Below are 12,598 nucleotides of genomic sequence, written 5' to 3'. Positions count from 1 at the left end.
GCCAAGGGGAAGGTTCTCATACTTACCGCCTTGCCCATTCAGATTAGGACACTGCACCTTCAGGGTACAGCTGCCAAGTACCACTGTACGGTGATTTCCAGACCCAGTACTACCATTTGCTTGTATATCTGTGAATCGTCTCTGACACCAGAAATCATTGGATGGAGAGAATAAAGTGCTGTAGTAACAGTCCACATCTCTCTCCGTCCACACAAAAGCAGGTGGCATATACAGTATATACCTTCTGCCAGGGCCAAATGAGTTCCTGCACTTTTTTCACAGCAGGAACACTGTTCCCATTAGCAGGAGTTCTGCAGGACCAGCTTTTGAGTGGAAATCTTGGGTGAGTTCCTGCACTTTTTATTCCTAGGACTTGACCCCTGCCTTCTGCCTCCTCTCCCATACTGATAAGAATCCATTGGAAATGCACTGAATGATTGACATATCCCAACCAAATGTAACCAGACCTGTGCCAACTCCACACTACTGGCTTATCCTATGGCCCCAGAAAAGGGAAAGCTTTACCCTGATAGGAAGGCTCATTGGATGCTGCTTGGTAACACTCCATCCAGTTGTGGTGTGAATGGGACCAATGGAATGAATGAATGGTGGTGGAAGGATGGATGGAGCAGTGGATGGGTAGGTCGGTGGTTGGTTGGTCGGATGGTGGTCGTGTGTCCTTTGCCACTACTAGTCACACTTCTTACTAGGTCTATTATCATTCAGAACATCGGGCATTGCATTATGACTGGCACCTACCTGGAGTCGAACTTGGTGCCATCCGGGAAAGAGCCATGGTAGTGATACCGTACGAAGTCCCCGTCCTTGACAGTCCGCGGGCACAGCTCGGGCACCGAGGTCCTGTCTATGTGCAGCTGGTCCCCGGGCACCGGCGGGGCGTCGTTACAAGTCACAAAGCTCACTAGAAAGACGGCCTGCAGGGCCAACACCGGCCAGCGAGTGACGGGCATCCCCGAGAGAGGGGCAGCCGGGCTGGTCGTGTGCCGTACACCCATGATGTCACGGAGCGGTGTTCGCAGGGGTCAGGACGGGGGAGACAGCAGGAGGAGAAGGCTGAGCACTGGGGATGAGGAGATGATGATGATGATGGAGGGGGAGGCGCCAGCACTAGTGCAGGAAAGTATGTGGAGTGTCAGGAAAGCTCCTGCAGGCACAGCGCCCGCGGGCACGGGAGGTGGCAGGCGTGTACGGGCAGGGATACCGGGTACAGCTCTCACTAGATGGCGCCTTCTCTCAATCTCTTCTTGTGGCTGATAAACTTCTGAGGAGAAAGTAGAACTTGTATTATCCAGCGGCCATTAATGATAGATGTAAACGTGGACACCCCCTCCCCTTCCCCCCATCTTGTACAAGCCCCTCATACACCCATCAGGGGAGGAGACCACTTACAGGGAGAAGGGGGGTGGTTGGAGTCTCTGCACGGCTTGTACAGTAAGCGGGGAGCAGGATGTGGGCTCTTAGGTAAGGATGAGGGGCAGGCTGGGAAGAGTCACCACAGGAGATACCACACTGGAGAAGGGCTATTCTACGTGGCAGTAAGCGGGAGGTGCCAACCTTCCCCTCACACACCCTCATTGGCCCACCACACTGCTGTGCTGCCAGTTTGTGCCAGTCTGCCAGAGACTATGAGCTCAGCCAACCTTCACAGATCAGTGCTCAGGAATCTGCTAATACACTGCTCCACATGTGCCCCACAAATACTCAATTCTTATAAAGAACAAGGGCGTTGGTAATAAATATTAGGCGCCTGTGCACATTATAGGAGTAAAGCCTGTCACATAGGAAGCATGCTAAATTGAGTGATACAAAGTCTGGAGGAAAAAGTAACAGGATCAGGGCTGCCATCAGAAAATGTGGGGCCCCTTACCCAGCTCAAGGCCTGCCCCCCTCCTACCATGACCCACCATGTCTGCTTCCAGTGCCCACCCCTATCTTACCCAGCATCTATGAAAAATAATATTTTAACCCCTTAAGGACCGGAGGTTTTTCCGTTTTTGCATTTTCGTTTTTTGCTCCTTGCCTTTAAAAAATCATAACTCTTTCAAATTTACACCTAAAAATCCATATGATGGCTTATTTTTTGCGCCACCAATTCTACTTTGTAATGACGTCAGTCATTTTGCCCAAAAATCTATGGTGAAGCGGGAAAAAAAATCATTGTGCGACAAAATTGAAAAAAAAAACGCTGTTTTGTAATTTTTGGGGGCTTCCGTTTCTACGTAGTACATTTTTCGGTAAAAATGACACCTGATATGTATTCTGTAGGTCCATACGATTAAAATGATACCCTACTTATATAGGTTTGATTTTGTCGCACTTCTGGAAAAAATCATAACTACATGCAGGAAAATTAATACGTTTAAAATTGTCATCTTCTGACCCCTATAACTTTTTTATTTTTCCGTGTATGGGGCGGTATGAGGGCTCATTTTTTGCGCCGTGATCTGAAGTTTTTAACGGTACTATTTTTGCATTGATAGGACTTATTGATCACTTTTTATTCATTTTTAAATTATATAAAAAGTGACCAAAAATGCACTATTTTGGACTTTGGAATTTTTTTGCGCGCACGCCATTGACCGAGCGGTTTAATTAATGATATATTTTTATAATTCGGACATTTCCGCACGTGGTGATACCACATATGTTTATTTTTATTTTTATTTACACTGTGTTTTTTTTTTATTGGAAAAGGGGGGTGATTCAAACTTTTAATAGGGGAGGAGTTAAATGATCTTTATTCACTTTTTTTTTTCACTTTTTTTTTGCAGTGTTATAGGTCCCATAGGGACCTATAACACTGCACACACTGATCTTCTATGTTGATCACTGGTTTCTCATAAGAAACCAGTGATCAACGATTCTGCCGGATGACTGCTCATGCCTGGATCTCAGGCACTGAGCAGTCATTCGGCGATCGGACAGCGAGGAGGCAGGAAGGGGCCCTCCCGCTGTCCTGTCAGCTGTTCGGGATGCCGCGATTAGCCGCGGCTATCCCGAACAGCTCGACTGAGCTAGCCGGGAACTTTCACTTTTAGCCGCGCGGCTCAGCTTTGAGCGCGCGGCTAAAGGGTTAATATCGCGCGGCGCCGCGATCGGCGCGGTGCGCTATTAGAGGCGGGTCCCGGCTTCACTATGACGCCGGGCCCGCCATGATATGACGCGGGGTTACTGTGTAACCCCGCGTTATATCGGAAGAGCAGGACCAAGGACGTACCGGTACGTCCTTGGTCCTTAACCCCTTAAGGACACATGACGTACTGGAACGTCATGTGTCCACTCCCGATCTATAACGCGGGGCCACGGCGTGGCCCCGCGTCATAGCGGGTCGGGCCCGGCCTCTAACAACGGCCGGGACCCGTGGCTAATAGCGCGCGGCATTGATCGCTGTGCCGCGCGCTATTAACCCTTTAGACGCGGCGTTCAAAGTTGAACGCCGCGTCTAAAGTGAAACCGAAAGCATCCCGGCTAGCTCAGTGGGCTGTTCGGGATAGCCGCGGTGAAATCGCGGCATCCCGAACAGCTGACAGGACAGCGGGAGGGCCCCTACCTGCCTCCTCGCTGTCCGATCGCCGAATGACTGCTCAGTGCCTGAGATCCAGGCATGAGCAGTCATCCGGCAGAATCGTTGATCACTGGTTTCTTATGAGAAACCAGTGATCAACATAGAAGATCAGTGTGTGCAGTGTTATAGGTCCCTATGGGACCTATAACACTGCAAAAAAAAAGTGAAAAAAAAAAGTGAATAAACATCATTTAACTCCTCCCCTATTAAAAGTTTGAATCACCCCCCTTTTCCAATAAAAAAAAAAACACAGTGTAAATAAAAATAAAAATAAACATATATGGTATCACCGCGTGCGGAAATGTCCGAATTATAAAAATATATCATTAATTAAACCGCTCGGTCAATGGCGTGCGCGCAAAAAAATTCCAAAGTCCAAAATAGTGCATTTTTGGTCACTTTTTATATCATTTAAAAATGAATAAAAAGTGATCAATAAGTCCTATCAATGCACAAATGGTACCGTTAAAAACTTCAGATCATGGCGCAAAAAATGAGCCCTCATACCGCCCCATACACGGAAAAATAAAAAAGTTATAGGGGTCAGAAGATGACAATTTTAAACGTATTAATTTTCCTGCATGTAGTTATGATTTTTTCCAGAAGTCCGACAAAATCAAACCTATATAAGTAGGGTATCATTTTAATCGTATGGACCTACAGAATACATATCAGGTGTCATTTTTACCGAAAAATGTACTACGTAGAAACGGAATCCCCCAAAAGTTACAAAACAGCGTTTTTTTTTTCAATTTTGTCGCACAATGATTTTTTTTCCTGCTTCACCACAGATTTTTGGGCAAAATGACTGACGTCATTACAAAGTAGAATTGGTGGCGCAAAAAATAAGCCATCATATGGATTTTTAGGTGTAAATTTGAAAGAGTTATGATTTTTTAAAGGCAAGGAGCAAAAAACGAAAATGCAAAAACGGAAAAACCTCCGGTCCTTAAGGGGTTAAGGGGTTAAAACACAGGAAAAGAAAAACAAGAGCCCTTTAGTTCAAAGAGGAAGGAAGGAGGAACTATCATCATAATATGACCATCATACTGTTACTGACCAAATCCTGTATACTGAGACCAATAATACCAGTATACAAGGAGTTATATTATTACCATACATTTTACCATCATACTGATACTGACAAATCCTGTATACTGAGACCAATATTACCAATAATACCAGTATACAAGGAGTTATATTATTACCATACATTTTACCATCATACGGATACTGACAAATCCTGTATACTGAGACCAATATTACCAATAATAATACCAGTAAAAAGTGAAAATAATACCACCACACCATGACCATTACCACAACATAGTGATTGAAATAAAACCACTGAACATAGACCAATATCCCCCCCATACAAAGCCCACATAGTAATGACCCTGGCTCTACACAGGCTCTGCAGACCGTATAAGTGATTACAGTGCAGTTACATCTGCTGACTCACAGGAGGTGTCTTCTTGGAGTCGTTCTCTTTCCTTTTCGTTTCTGTCTTGCTCAGACCGTTATGAAGTCTTCTTCCAACCATGACTCGTCTCCGCAGAATCTGCCAGACAACAAACATATTAGGCTCTGCACTTTTTCAGCACATGTTCCCTACCGTAAGTGCACCAAATAATGCCCCCTCCCCTGGTGCCCTAAATAGTATAAGGAAGTAGCTAAGTGTGTCCCCTATAAAGTAGTGGCCCCAGTAGGTAGGTAGGAAATCCCCCTATAAAGGTAGAACACCCCCCCCCCCCCCAGTAGGTCAATAATGCCCCTAGTAGGTAATGCCCCCAGTAATGCTGCCAGGTAGGTTGTAGTTAATGCCCCAGTAGGTAGTAGGTAATTCCCTCAGGTAGGTAATGCCCCCAGTAAATAGTGCCCCCCAAGTAGATGATGACCCTAGTAGGTAGTGCCCCCAGGTCATGCCTCCAATAGGTAGTTCCCCCAAGTAGGTAATGTCCCCAGTAGATAGTAGCAGGGGGAGGGGGGGTTATGTGGGAGACCTGGGATAAGGGGCTGGCAGCGAGATAGATAGATAGGAGTTAGATATGATGGATAGATAGATATGATGGATGGATAGATGATAGATAGATATGATGGATGGATAGATGATAGATATGATGGATGGATAGATAGGAGATAGATAGATAGATATGATGGATGGATAGATGATAGATAGATAATCCCAAAAAGTGGAGCAGCACCAAAATCCGTAGGTGGGTGCAAGCGGTGGTTAGACCCTGGTCCCAGGTCCCAAACGATACAGCAAAGTTGAAAACACAGCAGCACTCCAAAGAGTATGGTGAATGGTGGCTTTATTATCACCAAAAAATGTACAGCAACGTTTTGGCCACCTCATGTGGCCATCATCAAGCCTAGATAGATAGATATGATGGATGAATAGATGATTGATAGATAGATAGATAGATAGATAGATATGATGGATGGATAGATGATTGATAGATAGATAGATAGATAGATAGATAGATAGATAGATATGATGGATGGATAGATGATTGATAGATAGATAGATAGATATGATGAATGGATAGATGATAGATAGATAGATATGATGGATAGATAGATATGATGGATGGATAGATAGGAGATAGATAGATATGGCCCGCAGCCAGTGCAGGCATCTAAGTGAGTAGAGACCCGGATGGGGGGGGGGGGGGGGAGGTGAGAGTTAGATAAATAGATAGACAGATAGATACGAACAAAGAGGTTCTGCAGCACTCCAAGAAAGTTCAAATGGTGACTTTATTGTCCCATAGTGATACAATGTTTCAAGCTGGTGAGACCAGTGAAACGTATCACTATGGGACGATAAAATCACCATTTGAACTTTCTTGGACTGCTGCGGAACTTCTTTGTTTGTATCAACCCACTGCATTACTGCTACCATTGGGTTGTGCTGCTTGTTTTGGAGTATTAGATGGATAGATAGATATGAGAAAGATAGATAAAATTGGGTGCCTCCAGCTGTTGCAAAACTACAACTCCCAGCATGCCCACACAGCCAAAGGCATGCTGGGAGTTGTAGTTTTGCAACAGCTGGAGGCACTCTGGTAGAGAGACAATGAGATGGAGGTAAATAGACACTATGGGGGAGATTTATGAAAACCTGCTCAGAGAAAAAGCTGTTCAGTTGCCCATATCAACCAATCAGATTGCTTCTTTTATTTTTTAGAGGCCGTGTTAAACATGAAGAAGCAATCTGATTAGTTGCTATGGGCAACTGGTCAACTTCTCTCTACAGGTTTTGATAAATTTCCTCCCTTGTCATTGTTCCTCTACCAGGGTGCCTCCAGCTGTTGCATAAGATAGTGCCTATTTACCTTCAGCTAATCCCCAAATTGCAACTTGTCTCTAATTACTCACTTTAATGGGCGGGACCAAGTTCTGGGCATGGGAAGTCAGGGTCTGTTGTGGAGCAGGAAACACAAAACATGTGCCTACTCCACCAATAGTGTGAGGGGAGGGGTGTCCCTCTCTGCTGTCCACCTCTGCTCTCCTCCTCCCAGACAGTCAGCGTGGCTGCGGCCCCTGCTCTGATTTACAGGCCCCGCATGCCCCAGGTTTAAAGAAGGCTCAGGCAGTGCCAGACCTCAGTCCACCCCTGGGAGCAGGAAACAGTGACCTACTGCTTCTATGCTGGGGGGTGCAGCGGGGGCCTGGACCACCTGGCTGTACCCCCCTGCGGGGGCCCCTTACTGGCTGTACCCCCCTGACGGCGGCCCTGAACAGGATAACTTGTCATTTATTTGTGTAAATCTCTGCTCAGCTTATCTGGGCTAAGTAGTCATGGGGGCGGTCCTACTGAATGACAGTAGCTGTATAATTGCATGTAGAGAGAGCTGTCACTAATAAGCAACGCCCACTTGACTGTGGAGCCCAGAATGAGCAGAGATTTACATGACTAAATGATAAGTTATCCTTGAATTCTCCTCACAAATCTATACAATTTATCTCTCTACTCAGCTCCTTCTGCTCTATTACATAAGGCCTAGTACAGATTGGAGTGATGGGTTCTCTTTAACCTGTTAAGGACCAAGGGCGTACAGGTACGCCTTTGCTCCCTGGTACTTAAGGACCAAGGGCGTACCTGTACGCCCGTGGGAATTTCAGTCCCCGCCGGGCGGGGACTGGACCGGGGTGACTGCTGATATCGATCAGCAGGCACCCCGCGCAAATGCCCAGGGGGTGTCATCAGACCCCCCCATGTCGGCGCAAATCGCAAGGGAATTCACATTTGCGATTTGCGCGATTCCGGGTCATTCCGGGTCTATGGTGACCCGGAAAATAAGGGGGAGCGCGGTTGTCCAAGACACCCACGATCCCCCTGAAGGGATAGGAGTGAGGTGGCAGGGTTGCCACCCCTCCTATCCCTGCTATTGGGCGTCTAGAAGCGACGTCCAATAGCAGATCGGGGCGGGGGGTTAACTTTCGTTTTCCCCGTTCTGCCCACCCACAATAAGCAGGGCAGGACGGGGAAACCAAAGGGGACCGGCGACGAAGTCCACTTACCCTGCGGGCCAGGCTGCGGGCGACGATCGGTGTCGGAGATCGTCGTGCAGCTGGCTCCCTGGATCTGACAGAAGCCGGTAAGTTGCCTAGCAACATCTGGAGGGCTACAGTCTGAGACCACTATACATTGGTCTCTACACTGTTGCCCTCCAGATGTTGCAAAACAGACAGCTGTCATGCTGGGATTTGTAGTTTTGCAACAGCTGGAGGGCTACAGTTTGGAGATCACTGTGCTGTGAACTGTGGCCCTCGAGATCTTGGAAAACTACAACTCCCAGCATGCCCACATAGCAGTTTGCTGTCTGGGCATGCTGGGATTTGTAGTTTTGCAACATCTGGAGGACCACCACTGTGCAGTGGTTTCTAAACTGTAGCCCTCCAGATGTTGTGAAACTGCAAATCCCAGCATTCCCAGAGGCAACAGCTGTCTCGGCATGCTGGGAGTTGTAGTTGCGTACCTCCAGCTGTTGCATAACTACATCTCCCAGCATGCACGGCGATCAGTACATGCTGGGAGTTGTAGTTTTGTAACAGCTGGAGGCACACTGGTTGGAAAATACTGAGTTAGGTAACAGAACCTAACTGAAGGTTTTCCAACCAGTGTGCCTCCAGCTGTTGCAAAAGTACAACTCCCAGCATGCACGATCTGTCAGTACCCCCCCCCATGTGAATGTACAGGGTGCATTCACACAGGCAGGTTTACAGTAAGTTTCCTGCTTCAAGTATGAGCTGCGGCAAATTTTTCGCCGCAGCGCAAACTCCTAGTGGTAAGCTCACTGTAAACCGCCGCCAGTGCGAATGTACCCTAAAAACACTACACTAACACATAATAAAGGGTAAAACACTACATATACACCCCCTTACACGGTCCCCCCACCCCCAATAAAAATGAAAAATGTATTGTACGGCAGTGTTTCCAAAACGGAGCCTCCAGCTGTTGCAAAACAACAATTCCCAGCATTTCCAGATAGCCACTGACTGTCCAGGCATGCTGGAAGTTTAGCAACAGCTGGAGGCACCCTGTTTGGGAATCACTGGTGTAGAATACCCCTATGTCCACCCCTATGCAATCCCTAATTTAGTCCTCAAATGCGCATGGCGCTCTCTCACGTGGGAGCCCTGTAGTATTTCAAGGAAACAGTTTAGGGCCACATATGGGGTGTTTCCGTACTTGGGAGAAATTGCTCTACAAATTTTGGGGGGCTTTTTCTCCTTTTACCCCTTATGAAAAGGAAAAGTTGGGGTCTACACCAGCCTGTTAGTGTAAAAAATAAAATAAAAATTACACTAACATGCTGGTGTTGCCCTGCAAAGACCCCCAAAATTTGTAACACAATTTCTCCTGAGTACAGAAATACCACATATGTGGGCGTAAATGCTCTGCGGGTACACAACAAGGCTCAGGAGTGAGAGTGCACCATGTACATTTGAGGCCTAAATTGGTGATTTGCAAAGGGGTGGCTGATTTTACAGCGGTTCTGTCATAAACGCAAAAAAAAAAAAATACCCACATGTGACCCCATTTTGGAAACTACACCCCTCATGGAACATAACAAGGTGTATAGTGAACTTTAACACCCCACAGGTGTTTCACAAATTTTCATTAAAGTTGGATGGGAAAAAAAATTTCACTAAAATGCTGGTGTTACCCTAAATTTTTCATTTTCACAAGGGAAAATAGGAAAAAAGCCCCCCAAAATTTGTAACCCCATTTCTCTTGAGTATATAAATACCCCATATGTGGATGTAAAGTGCTCTGCGGGCGAACCACAATGCTCAGAAGAGAAGGAGCGCTATTGGGATTTTGAAGAGAAAATGTGTCCGGAATTGAAGGCCACATGTGTTTGCAAAGCCCCCATGGTGCCAGAACAATGGACCCCTCCCACATATGACCCCATTTTGGAAACTACACCTCTCACATAATGTAATAAGGGGTGCAGTCAGCATATACACCCCACAGGTGTCTGACAGTTTTTTTAAACAGTTGTCCGTGAAAATGAAAAATGTAATTTTTCATTTGCTCAGCCCACTGTTCCAAAGATCTGTCAAACGCCAGTGGAGTGTAACTATAACTACACCCCTTATTAAATTCTGTGAGGGGTGTAGTTTCCAAAATGGGGTCACATGTGGCTTTGTAAACGCACATGGCCCCTAACTTCCATTCCAAACAAATTCCCTTTCCAAAAGCTCAATGGCGCTCCTCCTCTTCTGAGCATTGTTGTGCGCCAGCAGAGCACTTGACGTCCACACATGGGGTATTTCCGACTCAGAAGAAATGGGGTTACAAATTTTGGGGGTAATTTTCCCCTATTACCCCTTGTAAAAATGTAAAATTTGGGGAAAAACCAGCATTTTAGTGGAAATTTTTTTTTTTTCATTTACACATCCAACTTTAACAAAAAGTTGTGAAATACTTGTGAGGTGTTAAGGCTCACTGTACCCCTTGTTATGTTTCTTGAGGGGTGTAGTTTCCAAAATAGTATGCTATGTGTTTTTTTTGGCACCATAGGGGCTTCCTAAATATGGCATGCCCCCCAAAAACCATTTCAGAAAAACAGTCTCCAAAATCCCATTGTCGCTCCTTCTTTTTTGAGCCTTGTAGGTCACCCACAGAGCACTTGACATACACATATGAGGTATTTCCTTACTCAAGACAAATTGGGTTACAAATTTTAGGGAGATTTCTCTCCTTTTACCCCATTTAAAAATTCAAAAACTGGGTCTACAAGAACATGCAAGTGTAAAAAATGAAGATTTTGAATTTTCTCCTTCACTTGGCTGCTATTCCTGTGAAACACCGGGTTAACACACTTACTGAATGTCATTTTGAATACTTTGAAGGGCACAGTTTTTATAATGGGGTCATTTATGGGGTGTTTCTAATATGAAGGCCCTTCAAATCCACTTCAAAACTGAACTGGTCCCTAAAAAATTTAGATTTTGAAAGTTTTGTGAAAAATTGGAAAATTGCTGCTCAACTTTGAAGCCCTCTGATGTTTTCCAAATGTAAAAACATGTCAACTTTATGATGCAAACATAAAGTAGACATATTGTATATGTGAATCAATATATAATTTATTTGGTATGTCTATTTTCTTTATAAGCAGAGAGTTTCAAAGTAAAAAAATAAATGCAAAATTTTTTAATTTTTTATCACATTTTGGAATTTTTCACCAAAAAATCATGCAAGGATCGACAAAACTTTACCACTGACATAAAGTAGAATATGTCACGAAAAAACGTTGTCGGAATCAGAATGAAAAGCAAAAGCATTCCAGAGTTATTAATGCTTAAATGGGCATTGTCACCAACTTTATTTTTTGATATGTTGTAGTACTTATGTACTACAACATATCTCTAATATACTTTTATTATTATTTTTTTTCATTAAAAAGGTTTAATTTACATTTAAAAACCGGCCACTGAAAAAGGACTGATTTTGGAGTGGCAATAAGTCCTTTTTCAGTTAGGCTGCACTCGCTCCCTGCCTGTCAATCAGACAGACGGGAGCGAACGCATTGGCTCCCCGGCCACTGGCTGGGAGGCCACTCCTCCCGCACATCGCCGCCCCCGCCTCATTGCCGCCGCTGTCCCTGCACGCCCGCTGCCGGACTCTGCAGTAACTGCAAGTGTAATGAGGGAACGGGGTATGCGGGGCGGGGGGGGAGGAGTGAACGGACTAGTGCCGTGGCGGGGGGGGGGGGAACGGGCTAGCAAAAAAATTAAAATTAGGATGGTGGGAGCTACCCTTTAAAGTGACAGTAGTCAGATTTGCAAAAAAAAGCTCTGAGGTAGCCTGAGGGCTTATCCACTGCTGAGGTAGCCTGAGGGCTTACCTCTCCTTCTGTGCCGACTCCGGCGCTCTGAATGATAAAGCCTGGCAGGGCCAGGCTTTATCACTCAAGCGCAGAGCACACAGATCAATGGGGTTTTAGAGAACCACATTGATCTGTATGAGGAATCAAATGATTCCTCCTAAAAGTCTCCTAAGGGGAGTAAAAGTGTAAAAACACACACATTAACCCCTTCTTTATTAAAAGTGTAAATCACCCCCCTTTTCCCATATTCCATATAAATAATATATAAACATAATAAAAATAAACATATGTGGTATTGCCGCGTGCGTAAATGTCCGAACTATAAAAATATATTGCTAATTAAACCGCACAGTCAATGGCGTATGCGCAAAAAAATTCCAAAGTCCAAAATTGCATATTTTTGGTCACTTTTTATACCATAAAAAAGGAATAAAAAGCGATGAAAAAGTTCGAGCAAAACAAAAATGGTACCGATTAAAACTTCAGATCACAGCTCAAACAATTAGCTCTCATACTAACCTGTACGTGAAAAAATAGTTATAGGGGTCAGAAGAGGACAATTTTAAATGTATTAATTTTCGTGCATGAAGTTATGATTTTTTCCAAAAGTATGCCAAAATCAAACCTATATATGAAGGGTATCATTTAAATCATCTGGACCTAC

At 45.0% G+C, this 12,598-nt stretch overlaps 2 protein-coding genes across 2 annotated transcripts in view; one reads left to right on the top strand and one right to left on the bottom strand.

The window, feature by feature from the left end:
* FKBP9 (FKBP prolyl isomerase 9) overlaps nucleotides 1–1,555 on the bottom strand; it is a 53,822-nt gene extending 52,267 nt beyond the window's left edge. Inside the window, exons 1-2 of the mRNA XM_056520426.1 lie at nucleotides 1,411–1,555; nucleotides 760–1,282 (exon numbers count right to left, since the gene is read on the bottom strand). Coding sequence (XP_056376401.1) covers nucleotides 760–1,016 — 257 coding nt within the window. The 5' untranslated portion in view covers nucleotides 1,017–1,282; nucleotides 1,411–1,555. The remainder of the gene's footprint in view (nucleotides 1–759; nucleotides 1,283–1,410) is intronic.
* LOC130273491 (uncharacterized) overlaps nucleotides 1,472–12,598 on the top strand; it is a 54,707-nt gene continuing 43,580 nt past the window's right edge. The window contains exon 1 of the mRNA XM_056520427.1: nucleotides 1,472–1,482. The gene's annotated coding sequence lies outside the window, so the exon portion shown is untranslated. The remainder of the gene's footprint in view (nucleotides 1,483–12,598) is intronic.

Source organism: Hyla sarda, chromosome 5, assembly GCF_029499605.1.
Source record: "Hyla sarda isolate aHylSar1 chromosome 5, aHylSar1.hap1, whole genome shotgun sequence".
Classification (NCBI taxonomy): domain Eukaryota; kingdom Metazoa; phylum Chordata; class Amphibia; order Anura; family Hylidae; genus Hyla; species Hyla sarda.
The sequence above is the reverse complement of the archived record's forward strand: the minus strand, read 5'-3'. Positions and strand labels throughout refer to the sequence as shown.